The 17,232-nt window shown below is 42.1% G+C and overlaps 1 protein-coding gene across 2 annotated transcripts in view; it reads right to left on the bottom strand.

Moving 5' to 3' along the window:
• Positions 1-17,232, bottom strand: part of MYBL2 (MYB proto-oncogene like 2) — a 47,518-nt gene that overhangs the window by 7,295 nt on the left and 22,991 nt on the right. For both annotated transcript variants that reach the window (XM_069077776.1, XM_069077777.1), the window contains exons 8-12: positions 14,019-14,417; positions 11,624-11,763; positions 10,433-10,532; positions 9,216-9,329; positions 2,275-2,391 (exon numbers count right to left, since the gene is read on the bottom strand). In XM_069077776.1, coding sequence (XP_068933877.1) covers positions 2,275-2,391; positions 9,216-9,329; positions 10,433-10,532; positions 11,624-11,763; positions 14,019-14,417 — 870 coding nt within the window. The remainder of the gene's footprint in view (positions 1-2,274; positions 2,392-9,215; positions 9,330-10,432; positions 10,533-11,623; positions 11,764-14,018; positions 14,418-17,232) is intronic.

The raw sequence follows: 17,232 nt of genomic DNA, 5'->3' as shown, positions 1-17,232 counted from the left end.
TGTGCCACTTCCTTGAGGGTAGGGACTGTCTTTTGCCTCTTTTTGGATTCCCAGGGCTTAGTACAGTGCCTGGCACCCAGTAGGCATTTAATAAATGTTTATTAATTGATTGACTGATGTGACCATGCTGGCACCACTCCCAAACTCAGTAACTCCAGCAGCTGGCTCCCTAGGCCCCTAGGATGGAGTATAAATTCCTATTTGGAATTTAAAGCTTTACACAAAAAATTTTTCAGAGTTCTTCATGACCTGATCCTTTCCAATCTTTCTCGCCCTTCTTGTATAATACACCCCTCTACAAACTCCAGTCATTCTAGCCTATTTGTCTTTCTCCATCTCCCACCTCCATGTCTTTGCATGGACTCTCCCTCATGGTTGGAACAGAACCGGTTCTGTTTCCCTCTTCTGCCTGTTAAGGATCCCTGGCCTCCTTCAGGACTGGGCTTAAGTGCCCCCTTCTCCAGGAGGCCTCTTCTCAGTGCTCTCCCCGCCTTTAAGGCTGCTATTTGTCTACCACACATGGATCTTCTGGTACCTATTTCCATAGCATTCTCTCATTCATTATTGCTTTTGTCTCTATTCCTTGCACTTAATCCCTGAACCTGGGTCATAGTAATAAATGCTTGCTGATTAGTTGACTGATGACAACTAAACTTTCATTTTATAAAATGTAGCTAAATATTGTAATCAATAGTGCCCAACTTGACATCAGGAAGAGCTGAGTTCAAATCCTGTCTCAGATCCTTACTAGCTTATTAACTAGGAGGTAAGCTTTTAACCTGTTAGCCTTAGTTTCCTCATTGTAAATAAGGATAACAGCACCTATCTCACAAGGTTGTTACAAAGATTAAATGAGACAATTATCCAAAGTGTTTTACAAATCTTAAAGCCCTATACAAATGAAAGCTAGCTATTAATATCAATATTCCTAGGAGGAAAGCGAAGATCAGAAAGGCAGGCAGAGGCAGTAACTGGGCCAGGACTAGAACCCAGGTCTACTGGCTCAGTCCAGGATGCTTGCCACTACACCACGTTGCCACAACTCCCTTCTCCAACTTCTTTAATTATTATTTACAGACATAACAGCTCAGGAAGAACCTTTCTACCAAGAAGTCAGCCTACTGCACGAGCAGAGAAAAGATATACACACCAGTGGAAATCTTAATTCCTTAAAGTGTCTAAGCACGAAATCACAGAGCAGCCAAGTGGAAAGAACACTGAAGTCTGAGTCAGAGGACCTGGGTTCAAATCCAGACAACTCTACCTACTGCTCATGTGACCTGGGACAAGTCAACCTCCCTGGACCTCAGTTTCCTCATCTGTAAAATGAAAAGATTGGCCTAGATGAGGACCCTTCTAGTTTCAGAAGAATTTGTAATGAATAAGGTTCGATACCTATTAATCCACAATGATACCTCAAAACATCTGTCCCACCAGAGACCTACAGGTGTAGGAATAACTCAGACAAGAGGAATGATTAATGTTATTGCCTGTGAGCCCCTGCTGCCCAAGAGGCTTCACTGCCAAACAGGCTTAGTCAGTATACAGAGAGCCTTTGTTCCACTGGACAAAGTAAGATTTCTTTAAAAGGATCAAAAGGACACTTTCATTTCTGCTTCAGGCTCCTGGGACACCTGCAGTTGTCCTCACAAGTAGGCCCAAGATTCAATAAAAATACCCTTTGTCTCACACCCTCCCCCACACCTTCTGCTGGGAGCCCAAGCGGTTCCCTCCTTCAGCCAAACTCCACAGCCTAGCTGTTCAAAACTATGGACCAATTACCATATCAACATATATGTGATCCCCATTTCCCTATGATATGGAGCATCCTGATCCAGTAAGCCCTACGTTTTTCAACAAACTGGGATAAAGAAAACCATGAGTTAGGAGACTAACTTCTAGTCAAGGTTCTTTTAATTCTGTGTGACCCTAGGAAACCTTTTCCTTGGGAGTCATGGAGCAGTGGGGGAACGGGACTGTTTCCACACTTGTAAAATGAAGGGGTTGGAGTTCATTTCTAACGTCCTGTCCAATCCTTATGTTATAAAAAAATCTTATCCACAGATAAAGGGCCTTGAAAAGTCTTTTATGAAAGGCTGAACAATCTCTATACTATTTGCCCTAAACTCTTTGCAACTCTGGGTCAGAGCTACTAGGATACCTACTATTAATTCTCCTTGTAGTGAGTGATATGAGTTGACCCAAGCACCTTCCCCTGCAAACCCAGGGGGTAAGGGAAGAGTTTCCCAGAGTATAGCAAATATGTTCCCTTACCTGGTTTCTTTTAATACACACAGTCTTTGGCAGGGAAGACACCACAAGCTTCAGATCTTCATCCACTATGTCAAGGGCAAGAGATTTTCGGACTTTCTTAATTGGACTCCGATGTAGCTAGAAGACAAGAGAAGAAAAAGGCAGTCAAGGAAAGAGATTAGGGATGAGAACCTATGATTCAATCTGGCAAACATTTGTTATGTGTTTGTCCTGTTTAAGTCATCATGCTCAGTGCTGAGGACACAAAAAAACATCATTTCCTGCCCTCAAGAAGCTAGAGATCGGAGACCTGAAAGGAGGACACAGTAGGCCTACAAATATGTAGGATCCGAGGCAGAATGCAATAGGATAAAAGAGAGGACCTAACAACAAAGGAAGAAAAAAAGTATTTTCCCCTGAGGGGTGAGCAGCCTGAGGGCAGTTTGGGAAGTCTTAAAACAGAAAGTTCTGTCTACAGACAAGATAAAAATGAACAAAGGAGGAAGAAGCTTCCGGCCTCTTCTTATCCTGTCCAGATAAGCTTTCTCCAAAGTATGAGCCCCAGGCAGAGCATATAGAGGCTGGGCTGGACTGAAGTGAGCCTAAAGGTCTGACTCTACTGCCCCAGGGTTCTGGAACTCTGCTATAAAAAATTGGTAGCCACAGAAGCTAGTGGCAGCAGGAGAGCAAAAAAGTCCCATATATAAATATTTACAGCATTCTGGATAGTGGTGAAGAGGGGAAGAAGAAAGGGGGAAAAGAAAAGAGGAGGTTAGCAAACCTCTAGTAAAAAAAAAAATAGCAAAAACCTACACATCGATCCCATCTGGGAGCATTTACAATATTCAATGCCCAGAGTGCCCCATTTCTTCAAAGAGAAGAGCACTCTTGGAATCCTTCTCCAGGGCCAACTTTGGTCAGGCCATAATCATCAGAGTGGTCACTTTTGAATAAAGCTTGTTTTTAAAAGACCAATGGAAAGATGGCCCTAGCCTTTGAGGACCCTACAACTAAGAAGAGACAATGTATCCATGTGCAGGCTCAGTTGCTAGCATTCTGTCTCTCTCTCTCTCTCTCTCTCTCTCACAGACACACAGACATACACACCCCCCCAGAGGGAGGATTGCTGGGTTGTTTACAGAGTTATTATAGGACAGAGCTGTTTACAGAGTTATTATAGCAAGATAGGGCTAGTCCACACTGGTATTCTGGGAATCAGAGCCTTAAAGGAGATGTGTTTGAAGGATCTCAGTTTGGCAGACAAGGGCATTTAGGAGGTGCACACAGGGGGTGTCTGTCATTAGGTAGAGATACAGTTTTATGACAAATTCACACAGCTGAATATACATGTTGGCAGCATGGACGGGCGAAGGGGGGTTGTGGTTTGAAGTGGAAGAGAACTCTATGTTGCATTAAATATATGTATTTCTACTTCTCACACATACTGCAATGCTTCAAAAGGTTTATGGGATCATAGGTTTAAAGCTGGAAGGAATCTCAAAAGCGACTCTTTTGAGAGAGTCCAGCCCTCTCATTTCACAGATAGAAAAGGAAAGTCAAGTAACTAGCCCAAATTCAATCAATCAATAAACAAGTATTTACTGTTGTTGTTCTGTCATTTCAATCCCTAGTTTCTAGTTGGCAAAGACACTGCAGTGGTTTGCTATTTCCTTCTCCAGGTCATTTTACAGATGAGGAAAACTTGAGGCAAACAGGGTGAAGTGACTTGTCTGGAGTCACACAGCTCACAGGAGTCTGAGGCCAGATTAAAGTCTTCAAACCATTCCAGTATCTTTGCCAAGAAAACCTCAAAACGGAGTCACAAAGAGCTGGACACAACTTAACTCAACATCCAACTTCCTGACTCCAGGTCTGGCACTCTATCCACTTACTACATGCCAAGCACTGGGAATACAAATAGAATGAAAGGGACGATGTCTGTTCACAAGAAGTTTACATTCTAAGGGGAGACAACAGGGATATGAGTAGGCACATACAGTATAACTATAATTAAAGCAGATGGGTGGTACAATATTAGATAGCGAGACCCGAATTTAAGTTCTGGATGAGACAAGAGTTATGGGACCTCGGGCAAGTTGCTTAACCCCCTGAACTTCAGTGTCCTTATCTGTAAAATGGGCCTAATAAGATCACAGGACTGTTGCAGGATCAAAGGAGATATCTATATGTAAAGTGCTTCATAAACCTTAAAGTGATCTATAAATGCAGTAATATAAACACAGTAGTTAAATACTAGGTAGTTTAAGAGGAAGGGCCCTTGAAATTGAGACAATCAAGAAAGGCTTCAAGTACAAAGTGATGTAGGAGCATCTTGAAGGAAAAGAAGGACTGTACCGAGGCAGCATTTGAACTCAAGATCTCTGACTACAATCAGTGCACCTTATACTGCCTATCAAGCATTAGGATCAATGGTCCAGGACCCTCCTTCCACTGACAGAGGCAGCAGCCCCAGGCCAGGCCTTAACAGGCTACAGGAGTTACTGTCACCAAAAAAATTCATTCCCAGAAAGTCACCCCTCAGGCAACAGGCTTCTTCCAATCTAATTCAGCTAATTGTACAGAGACAAAGTTGAGGGAGAAAATCCTCTGAGACCAGCCTGTAATGGAAATGCAAATTTAAATATCTTCCCTGCCCCTAGGCCCTTTGATAGGCTTAAGAGACTGAGAACCTTGATTTGGTTGAATGTGGTCACATGGAGCCTGTGGCAGGAGGCTTGTTTTTCAGGAATGCCCACACCTTGATGCTGTGTGATTGGACAGTGGGTCAAGAGGGTGGTTACATTCTCTGACCCAAGAGAAGGCTATATAATCCCTGATGTGAGGCTTTGCTTTGGGGCTCACTTTGAGAAGTGTTGTGTGATTTGACCAGACTCTGGGCAGGCGTTGAGAACCCTCCAGCTTTGAAAACCCAGATGCTGATGCCTCCCTCTCTGGTAAATGTGATTTGGTATGGTTAGACAGTTTGGAAGCCTGTCTGCTTGATCTGTTTCTCTGTCTTGTAACTTCTGTCTGTATATTCTAAAGTTCGGGGTGCTGACTTTTTTCCCCCGAACTAGGTAAACGATATGTGTTTGATTGATTAAGTTTGTTAACCCATTTTGAGTTGCTTTCCTTTAGAAAAGCAGATCTAAGAACCTGTGTTGGCAGCCACCCTGGGGATACTGGGGTGCTTGCCGCTACACTGCCCCAGGTCACAAAGGTAGATGATGGAAAAGCCTGGCCTTGAAGCCAGGAGACCTGACTAACCAGACCCATCACCCTTTTCTACATTACCACAGCTCTTATTTCTCTGTTGTATCCCAGTTTCCATGCCTTGTCCTGGTGCAGACATCACAGAATCATAGTTTTATAGCTGCAAAGTACCCTTGGTGGAGGAAACCAAGTCTAATTCTCTCATCTTAGAGATGAGAAAACTGAAATAACACACCCAAGGTAATACAAGTAAAAAGCAATGAAGTCAAGAACTGAACTGGGACCCCCTTCTCTCCAAGTCATGTCCTTTACATCAAAGGTAAGAGGGCAGTTATAGGCACTGGGGAGGAGTATCCCCCCACACTGGTGACATTACTAATCTTGAGGTACTTACGCTAACATTTCAGTAAGTCTCCAATGGAGAGTAGCCACAAAGGACTTTAGAAATCCCTACAACAGAACACCCACTTCCCAACTTTGCTTCCATTTCTTTCCTGATACACAGACAAGCTGCTCCCCCTAGAGTCCTCCAGTTAAACAAAGGACAGCTTCCCAATTTCCAATTAGTAAGAGGAACTGTGAGAAGCATCTTGGCAGGGGAAGATTTGTAGAAAGTGACAAAAACTGAAACAAGCAGAAACAAGTGAACAATATACACTAAGATTACAACAATGTGAATGAAAAAGCAGCTAAAAGTCAATACACAACGACTACCACCATGTAAAAGAAGAGAATTTTTAAAAAGAAACTGAATGCTACATAATTATAATGATCAAGGCCCCCATAAGAAAAGTTAAGAAATTGAACTATCCATTCCCTGTTTTTACCTAGAGGCAAGGGAAGTATGAGGGTAGAACATTACAAATACTGTCAAGAAAGGACTGACAAGTTGAGAAAGGAATGGCTCCCTGGGTAGGTGAGGAAGGAGGGAAATCTATTCAGAAATGAAGGTGATTTTAAAACAAAAGATCTGAATAAAAATAAGCTTTGTTTTGAAAGGCAGAAAGCCAAGTAGAAATCTGGGTAACTGAAAAACCAAAGAAGTCCTAAAGAATAGATAATTTAAAATGGTTCTTCCCTCAAAGTAGAAGGCAGGTACTATATACATTGTCAAATAATGGTCTCTATTGCTATTTTAGTTCTTGGTGTTTTGTTTTGGTTTTTTGCCATGGGGAGGGTTCAATTTGGGGGGAAAGATTGAGTGAGAAATTAGGGTGCTAGAAACAAAACGCATCAATAAAATGTATTAAAAATCCTTTTCTCCCCCAAAGTTTCTTGGGATAGTTTCTTTCTCCTTTGTATTTAAATAGTAAAGTGACAAGCATATCTTAAAATAATTTTCCAGAAACTGGTTTTTGGATGTCCTAATTTGCCCACCTGTCTCAAGTACTACAGCCAGGAAAATGAAAATAGGAAGGCTGAAGAAATGGGATGAGAATGAGACCTGAAAAGGTACCCTTGTTATTATTAAATGATAAGTTACTGGCAAAGTGGAAAGAGCATTATACTAGAAATTAGAAGACCCAAGTTCTAATCTGGGTTCTGATAATGACTGGGGTATGACCTTGGTCAAGTCCCTTTCCTGGGATTCAGTTTCCTCATGTGTAAAGTGAAGAAACTGAATTAACTATTATTAAAATCCCTTCTAGGTCTACCGTTCCAACTGGACTGAGTTCAGCACTGTCTAAGCTACTGAGAAATAACTAGGAATTTAACAGTAACAAAAATTAACTCTGAAAGATTTAGGAACTCTGATTAATTACCAATTTCAGGGGAATCAGGATGAAACACGCTATCTGCCTCCAGATAGTGAACTGACGGACTCAAAGTGTAGACGGAACCCTTTTTACTTTTCTTTCTTTTTTTGCCTTGGCAAGAGCCATCATCTATTAGCAATAAGCTTTGCTTTTCTTACCTTCTCGATGGATGGGGGAATGGGAGAGTTCAGGAGAGAATGTGGAATTGAAAATTAAATTCAATTTCTTTTTTTAAAAGGAAGAACTCTGCAGGCCGAAGGGAACCCAGAATCATATTTTGGGGAACACCCCAATGTGACTATTCATCAACAAGCATTATTAATTGCCTACAACATGGCAAGGCACTTGGGAATATAAAAATAACAACCCAACAGTTCTTTATAAGAAGGAAAGAGAGAGGAATATTGGTTGATGATTCCCTCTGCCTATATTCCCACCCTTTCCACCCTGTAATGGGAATGCAAATTTGGAAGATCTTCCCTGCCCCTAGGCTAAAGTGCACCTGAAGCCTGGGGAGGGAGGCTTGTTTTTCAGTAGATACTTCTTGATTGGCCAGTGAGTCAATAAGGTTGTTACATTCTCTGAGCCAGGAGAAGGCTATATAAGCCCTGATGTGTAGCTTTGTTTTGGGACTCACTTTGAGAAGTGTTCTGTGGTTTGATCTGAATTATGGGAAGCCGTTGTTGAGAGTCCCCCGGCTTTGAAAAACCCAGATGTTGACTGGGTATGGATGTAATGGTTGGACAGTTTGGAAATATGTCTACTTGATCTGTTTCTGTCTTGATAATTCTGCCTGTGTGCTTTGAAGTTTGGGGTGCTGACCTTTTTCCCCTGAACAAGGTAAACGATATATGTCTGACTGATTAAAGTAAGCTTGTTAACCCATTTTGAGTTGCTTTCCTTTAACAAAGCAGATCCAAGAACCTGTGGTAGCTGCAAACCCTGAGGACGCTTGGGGTGCTTGCTGCTACACACCCCAACCTCTTTAATTCAAGTTTCCTCTAACCTGAAGGTGCCATCTCTGAAGGAAATGTTCTAAAAGTCCTTGTTCTGAGGAAGGGCATAAGGAACCACAGTGCTACTGCTCCCCATCCTACTGCCCAACCCCAAACCAAGCACCTGGCCGGCCATTCTCACATATATAATCATGGTCCTGATGCCAGAACTACTCACACTGCGAAGTCAGGGAGCTGCAGAGAAAGTGTTTCACTCCCTCCTAAAAATCCCCTCAATCAGAATGCCCATCAATTGGGAAATGGCGGAATGAGTTGGGGTATATGATTATAATGGAGTATAGCACAGTAGTGCTATAAGAAATGATGAGCAGGGTGCAGCACGGCAGCACAGTGAATAGAGCACCGGTCCTGGAGTCAGGAAGACCTGAGTTCAAATTCAGCCTCAGACACTTAACACAAAAACTAGCTGTGTGACCTTGGGCAAGTCACTTAATCCCAACTGCCCTCCAAAAAGGGAAGGAAAAAAAAAGAAATGATGAGCAGGCAGATTTCAGAAAAACCTGGAAAAAACTTACATAAACTGATGCAAAGTAAAGTGAGCAGAACCAGGAGAACATTGTACACAGTAACAGCAACATCGTACAATGACTATGAATGACTTAGCTCTTCTCAGCAATACAATAATCTAAAACAATTGCAAAGGGCTCAGGATGAAAAATGCTATCCATATCCAGACAAAGAACTGACGGGAGTCTGAAGGCAGATCAAAGCATACTGTTTTCACTTTCTTTTGTCTTCATGTGTTTTTTTCCTTTTGGTCCATTTCTTCTTTTACAACCTGACTAATATGGAAATCTGTTTTACATGACTGCACATGTATAACCTGTACAAACTGCTTACCATCTCAGGGAGAAGGGGAGGGGAAAGTGTGAGGGAGTAAATCTGGAACTCACATTTTTTTTAAATGAATGCTAAAATTTGTTTTTACAGGTAATTTAAAAAAACAATTATTAAAAATAGAAACAGATCAACTCACTCCTTGTTTCCTCTTTTGCTTCTCAAGCTTCACGTCATCTTCTATAATCAGCTCAATGCCAGCCTCAGTCCGAAGAACCTCCTTCAAGTCTTCTTCCAGGTGTGGGGTCTGGGGCTGAGGAGTGTCACGGTCATAGAAGCATGTTGAGAAAAGAGCTACACAACACATATCCCCAGAGTAACCTAACTCACTTGGAGATGACCAGTTATGGGCCCCAAGGATAGGAAGATGATTCCGGGAAGATCAGCTGCTCTGCTTTTATAATTCTACACTATCCTGGTTCTCCAGCTACCCTTCTGACGGAACCAACTACCTGATCTTTTGGCTCCCTGTCTTCTTCTCCCCTACCCCCACACCCCAGAAAAGACAGACAACAGTATGGTAAACTAGAAAGAGCTCTGGACTGAGAGTCAGAAGACACAGCTCTTCCACTAACCCACTGTGTGATTTCAAATACATCACCGTCCTTCTCTGGGCCTCAGTTTCTCCATGTATAAAATTAAGAAGTCAGAAAAGCTGATTTCTAAGACCCTTATAGTTCTATCATCCTACAATTCTGTGACTTGATAATCTCTGCAGGTCCCTCCAGCTCTAAAATTCCACAACCTCACAAGAAGCTCATTTAAAAAAAAATAAAAAATTTTAAAAGGACATTTATGCCAAGTGCTTGAGGGCAAATTTATACTTAAATTAAATTGCTGTGGTTTTAGCTCCTCTCTAGATATTCCTACTAGATGCTACCAATAAGATTTTTCTAAAAGGATTGAAAATTGAAGAAACCCTGTTGTGATAACACAACTAAGGGGAACAATGAGCTCATACTTGTCCTTGGGCCCATAGCTTCTTCACTGTGGTACAGCCTAGATAATAAACTCAAACATCAGCAAAAAACTCATCTTTTCCTTATTTTCAACTGAAGAAGAAAAAAAATTCTAAGTATTGTTCTAGAAATGCTGGGTTTGAGTTTAGATTCTGATGGCCAAGAGGTCACTCTATGAAGGAACTATCCACTTCCAAGACAATGTGCTCAAGGATGCCTTAATCCTGCTGAGTTTCTATAATTAAATACCAGTGTATATTAATTTAAGGGAAGCCTAAGAAAAATCTGAACCTACTAGCTTCAGGTTACTATTAATTTTCAAATGCACTGAGAGTAGAAACAGTCTAAGGAAGCACAGGCCATGGAAAGAATCCTAGGCCCTAGGCAGGGCACATACCAGAGGTTTTAGTGGTCCATACTTCTCCAGGGCATTCTTGAAAGGTGTGGGTGTGTGGGGAGTGTTGTCCATTGAGTATTTCTGATCCGGGGTAACAAAACTGCCAGTACAAGGAGAAAAGCACTTCAGAGCCAGCAAATACACATGTCCTCCCCTCCTCCAATGCCTATGTCTGCTAGAGACTCCCGACTGACTCACCAGAACATTCTCTACCTTTCATTCATAACAATAGCCAACATTTCTGTAGCCCTTTAATATGTGCCAAGTGTTTTTTATCTATGATCTCATTTGAGTCATACAAAGCTCTGGGAGCTAAGTGCTACAGGCATGATTGCTATCCCCATTTTACAAATAAGAAAACTGAAGCTGAGAGAGACTGAGTGACTTGCAAAGCAAATGAATGTGGAAGGCGGACTCAAACCCAGGTTTCCCAAACTCCAAGTTCAGCACTTTAACCATGATTCCATTCATAGCAAGAAAAGAGAGAGTATCCAGTAACTCTTGGAATTCAGTACCTAGAGCAGGGGTGGGAAACCCTCTAGGTTCTTGGGTGTAGCCCTTTGTTCTGTAAAACCCAGAATCAGACAAAAGCAGGCACCAAAGGTCAAAGGCTGGCCACTCCTTATAAGAGTATTAGTTATAAAGATCCCCAAGCCAACAAATCTATCTATGAGTACTGGTCCCCAGAATAAAACACTTTAAGCCAAGAATTCTAAACCAAGGCATGCTTTCTTGTCACATATCTTCTAGAGATAAGAATTGGGACTCACAGCCCAACTGAGGCTCTGGGATCTGGCCTCACCTCTCTGGGCCTCATTTGTAAAATAACAGGATTGGACTCCACAGTCACCCCGGTTTTTCCAGTTTGAAATTTATGGCTCTAATTTTTTTAACTCATCCTACAAGCTCCCTGAGGGCAAAAACTTCATATTTGTAACCACAGTGCTTTTAGTACAGTGCCTAGCATACAGAAAGCACTTAATAAATGCCTGTCAACTGATCTGAGAGAACACCTCAATTAGGTGCTGATATGTCATTAGCCTCTCACATCTTCTGTTTGTAGGTTGCCTAGGAAACGAAAGCACAGGGAGAAAAGGTTTTGGAGAGGTGATGGAGGTCTCATCAGGCAACATGGTGAATATCTGGATACAAATCCCAGAGGTGAGTAAGTCTGGGTGTAGGGAGACTTACGCATTGCTCTTCTGGTGCAGCGGGGTCTTGTCCCGGTGTAGTGGGGTGGTGACGATGACCTTCTGGCTACACACAGGTGTGGATGTCAGTGAAGGGCTCTCTAGTTCCAAAGTGTCCTGTTTGGTCCAGAAGTTTAAAAACTGCAGAAGAAGAAAAAAAATTAGAAGATAACAATAGAATATGCCCTGGGCTCTTTGGGAAGCCCACACAGAGGGTTTCTCTAATCATAGGCCCATAAGACTCAAGGCTAGAAAAGAAAGACATTAGAGGGCATCTAATTGAAAATGCAAACCCAGTGAGGGTTTCTTCCCAAAAATTTGGGGGTGCTCACCAGCATTTATATTCAACTTTCAATTACCTCAGGCAACTGAGAACTGAAATCTACAAGATCAATGCAATGAAATTCCCTCTTAATCACATGTAACAAAATTCCCTTTCAGTCATTAGATTCCATTTCTTCTCCCACTAGATTTTGTTTAAAAAAAGAAATCATCAGAGGCAGAGGAAGAATCTTCAACTTAGGAGTCAGAAGCTACTAAGCAGGTGGGTGACCCTGGGAAGACACTTCACTTCTTTGTCTTAGCTTCCTGAGCCATAAAATGAGACTACTTGTCTGACCTATACTGCACAGGGTTCTTGTCAGAGAAGAAGAGTCTCCTAAATTTCTAAGAGCTGCTGTGATTGCTGCTCCTACCCTTTGGGAATCATAAGAAGTGATGGTCTGGAGGGGAAGGAGGAGAAGTCATCCAATAAACCTGGACAAGGGGCCCCTTGGCCTCAGATTGGAGGTGAAGTGATGGTTCCTTAACTCAGCTTGTTTTCAGGCATGCTGAAACTATCCCTCACAATTGCCACTTTTATACAAATGACAACATCTGATAGAAAAAAAAACAGTAATAGACTTTTTTTTTAATCAAAGCCATCATCATTATCTCAAATTTCCCTTAACCTCTACTTTATCTGGATGGGGACTAGTAAGAGGCCGATTATCACCTGCCAAAAGAAAAAATCTTTTGTTTCCATTTCACAGGTAGGGAACAGAGGCTAGCAAAGCCAGAGGAAGCCACAGAATATAACTACAACCACTACCACTATTACCGCCTCTGCCATCATCACATTTATAAAACACTTTATGCTTTGCCGATCTTATTTGGTATTCACAACAACCCTGAGAGGTTGGCAGATGGCTCACCCCTCATCAATGGCAACTCTGGTTCCCTACGTTTCCTTCTACCTTTTTTACAGATCTATGTGCAAACTCAGGCCTCTCCTGATTCCAAGGGCCACTACTGATATGGCAAAACTCTGACCAAGAATGAAATCACCACATCAGGGTCCTGGGCTCCTCCAGAAAACAGAAGATTAGAGCTAAAGGGGCAGGATGGTACAGTGGTAAGGGTACAGGATTTGGATTCAGAACCTGGGTGTAAGTCCTACCTTTTCCATTACTGCCTGGCTGACCTTCGGCAAATTCCTTAATCTCCTTCATTTATGAAATGAGGGATTTGGGCTAGATGCCCTCTAAGACCTTCTTCCAGCTCTAAATCTATGAGCCTATAAACTCCTCCTTCAGCACCTCCCATAGCAAAAGCAGCTGAGTATAGTGGGAAACATACTAGATGAGGAATGGGGAGGTCTTGGTCCCAGTCCCAGGCCTACCACTGTGGGAAATCAACTTTGACAAGTCAAAGTTACTACCACACTAGTGGCCTCAGTTTCCTCATCTGTAAAATGTGTATTAGGCCAGATCACTGTTTTTTTTAACATGGTATCTATGAACTTGCTTTTTTTTATCATTGGTAACTGGAATAATAGAAACTATTAGAATAATTGGAAATTTGGTCCTTTTGATAACTGCACTTCAATGTAATTGGTTTCCTCTGTAATCCTATGTATTTTATTTTAGTATGTAAAAACATTACTCTGATCAAAAATCTGTGGGCTTCACTAACCTCTTAGAGGTCAATCACACAAAAAAGGTTAAAGAGCACTGGATTTGGTCACCTGTAAAGTCCCTTCAAAAAACAAAAATAAAAAAATTGGCTGTCTCTAGTGGATATATAAGCCATGACTCTTTCTGTGATGCCTTAATGGAACATGGGTCATAGAACATTTCAGAGAAGAACAACGACTGGACGATTTGCTAGGATTAGCCACACCCACATGCAAAGAAGACACATTTCAAATCAGTTTAAAGAAGAAACCATGTGATTTAAAAACAGGTTCTGGCCATTTGTAGGAATGGTTCACAGCACAGTGACCTTAGCTGCTTCTTTGTCACAGGCTCAGTGATATCACAGAATGGTCCCTTAATCAGTGTTTTCCCCAGCACATCCACTATAACATCCAGGGACCCTGGGGCACCTTAAGAGTACTAGGGGCTGGCAGGACTCACCTGGGATGGGGAGAAAGGAAGCGTCTTCACTGGTGTACTTTTGGGGGTTAGGCTATTACAGGAATCCACAAAGGAGTAGCTGGCATTGGGGCTGTTCTCTGTGACAGGAGAAAGAGTGACCCTTCTCTTCTTCTGCCGCTTGAGGATGGAGGGCGGGGTACTAAAGCTGACTTCAGTGTTTGGTGAAATGGGGATCAGCTCCCCTCGACTGCCTCTGCTCAGGTCAGAGATGGTGTGTCCATCTAGACGGTACTCTGTCACGCTGTGGGCAGAGACTGTAGGCTTGCTGAGGGACTGCTTAATTGGGCTGTTGCTGCTACTGCTGCTGCTGTTAACACCACCATTGGATAACTCCTCAGGCAGATCAAAGTTACTCAGGTCACACCATCCGTCAGGATCCTGTGCAGGACAAGTGATACCAATAAACCATGAGCAACTCAACTCAGATTAACTTCCCTGGTGTGAGAACAGGTCTGGCATAAAGGCAGAGTTCTACTAAATTCATGCTTTTCAATTTTGATAACAGAGGATCCAAAATAATGGTGATAGGCTAGAATGCTCCAACAAACAGCAAAATGTACCTTAGTAAGGATAAATATAAAAGTATGACTGAGTTCAAATAACAAACTCTACAAGTATGAGGCTGGAGAGGTGTGGTTAGATCACACCTAAAAAGAACCTGGAGATCTTAGGGGGGCTATGAACCCAATAAGTCAACAGTGTGTAACCATCAAAAAAAACCAATGCTATTTCAGGTTGCATTAAGACAGGCACAGTATATAGAACCAAGGAGGTGATGACCCTGCAGCACTCTGCCCTCATCAGACCACACTAGAGGGCCATGCTAAGTTCTAGTGACTCCATTTTAGGAATGACAATGGCAAGATGAATATGTCCAAAGGAGGATGACCAGGATGGTGAAGGACCTTGAAGTCCACATTAAAACTCCCCAAGACAATAAAAAGTGCAGTAAGATGCCAAACTGAACTGAGAGAGGAAATGCCTCACTGGTAGACCGCCCCCATACCAATGAAATCACAGGTGGAATAAACTAATGCTGAGTGAAGAGAGCAGAACCAGGAGAACACTGTACACAACAACAGCGACACCGTACCGATGATCAGTTACGAAACACTTAGCTCTTCTCAGTAATAACAATGACTGAAGATAATTCTGAAAGACTTTTTTTTGAGGGGCAATTGGGGCTAAGTGACTTGCCCAAGGTCACACAGCTAGTTTTTGTGTTAAGTGTCTGAGGTTGGATTTGAACTCAGGTTCTCGAATCCAGGGCCGGTGTTCTACTTACTGCGTCACCTAGCTGCCCCAATTCTAAAAGACTCTTGATGGAAAATGCTATCCACAACTATGGAGTCTGACTGCAGATTGAAGCATACTATTTTCACTTTTGGGGGGTTTTTTCCTTGTATTTTCCCCTTTTGTTTGGATTCTTCTTTCACAATGTGGAAATATGTTTAACATGAACGCACATGTGTAACATATCAGATTGCAAGCTGTCTTGGGGAGGGGGAAGGAGAGGTAAAAAGAAAAATTTTAAATTCAATATCTTATAAAAAATAAATGTTGAAAACTATCTTTACATGTAATTGGAAAAAAATAAAATACCATTTACAAAAAAAAAAAAAATCACAGGTGGAATCCTTATCCCCAAATACATAGAAATGAGATGGGAAGTCAAGTGTGAAGAACAAAGAGGCCAGTTTAATTGGATTACAAATTGCCAGAGTGGAAGAAATGCACAATAAGGTTAGAAAGGTAGGTTGGGACTGGGTTGTGAAGGGTTTTAAAAGCTAAATTGAGAAGTTTCTATTTTATCCTAAAAGCTACTTGAAGTTGACCAAGTTAAGGAGACAGATCTACACTAAAGAAAACCAAGATGGCAGCAGCGTACAGGAGACACTGGAGTGAGGAAACGTGAAGCAAGGAGGCCTATTAGGAGACTAATAGGCCAGAGATAATAAAGGCCTGACCTAAGGTCTTAGCTACAAAACTGAGGAGAAAGGGACCAATGCAACAGATATGTCAAGACAGGAACAAGATTTGAAAACTGTATACAGGGGATGAAAAAAATGAAGGATCTACCGTGTTTCCCCGATAATAAGACACTGTCTTATTAAATTTTTTGGACAGAAAAACACCAGAGGGCTTATTTTCAGGGGAGGGCTTATTTTAATAAACAGGTAAATGTGAACAAAAAAAAATGTACTTTTATTCAATAAGCAAATCACTGGGGAAGAACAGGATGACACGCTCACTGCTGCAGCTCTGATTGGATGCAGCTCGGAGCGCAGCAGTGCGTTTCACGGGGGGGGGGCGGGGGACAGTGCATACAGAGGGTACTGTAACGTAGCGTGTAGCGCAGGGGATCACCTTCACTACAGTAGCCATCTCAATAGGGATTATTTTCGGGGAAGGGCTTATTTTAGAGGAATCTTACACAGTAAGGGGAGGGCTTATTTTCGGGATAGGTCTTATTATCGGGGAAACACGGTACGATAATGCTTATGTTATAAGCCTGAGAGACTAATAAAAGAGTGGTACTTCTGAGAAACAGGAAAACCTGCAAGAGAAACAATTGAGGGGAAGCGGGCAAAGAAGATAATCTCTGTATTAGACATGTTGGGCACATATAGCTCGACATCCGATGGGTAGAATTTAGGGGAGAAATGAGAACTAGATGTGCAGATCTGGGGGTCTTCTGCATAGACACAATAATTAAATCCATGGCAGCTAATGAGGTCACAGAGAGAGAGAGTGTAGACAGAGAAGCCTCAGTAAAGATTCCTGGGGAACACTCACAGCTAGAGGGATGATACAGATGATGAGCCAGCAAAAGAGACTGAGAAAAAGTGGTTAGACAAGTAGGGCAGCCAAGAGAGAGTAATCACAAAACTCGGAAAAAACAAGAGTATCCAGGATGGTCGATAAGTGTCAAATGCAACAGATAAATTGAGAAGGATGAGTGCTGAGGACTGCTGGAAGACCATCAGAGAGGAAGATTAGTTTTGGGAACTAGGATTGGCTTAATCTGAAGGGTTGAAAACTTTGAGGAGGTCTGACAGTCATCTTCAAGCATTTGATGGGCTGTTATGAGGAGAAAGGGATTAGGCTTATTCCATGATTTATAAGCGACACTTGGAAAAGTTGCAGAAAGGCAGATTAAAGATCTAATTTAAAGAAAAATTTCTGAACAAAT

Source organism: Petaurus breviceps, unplaced genomic scaffold, assembly GCF_028583685.1.
Source record: "Petaurus breviceps papuanus isolate PSGF00001 unplaced genomic scaffold, PetGlider_PUasm1.0 90994, whole genome shotgun sequence".
Classification (NCBI taxonomy): Eukaryota; Metazoa; Chordata; class Mammalia; order Diprotodontia; family Petauridae; genus Petaurus; species Petaurus breviceps.
Note: the sequence above shows the minus strand (reverse complement) of the source record. Positions and strands in the feature narration are given on the sequence as shown.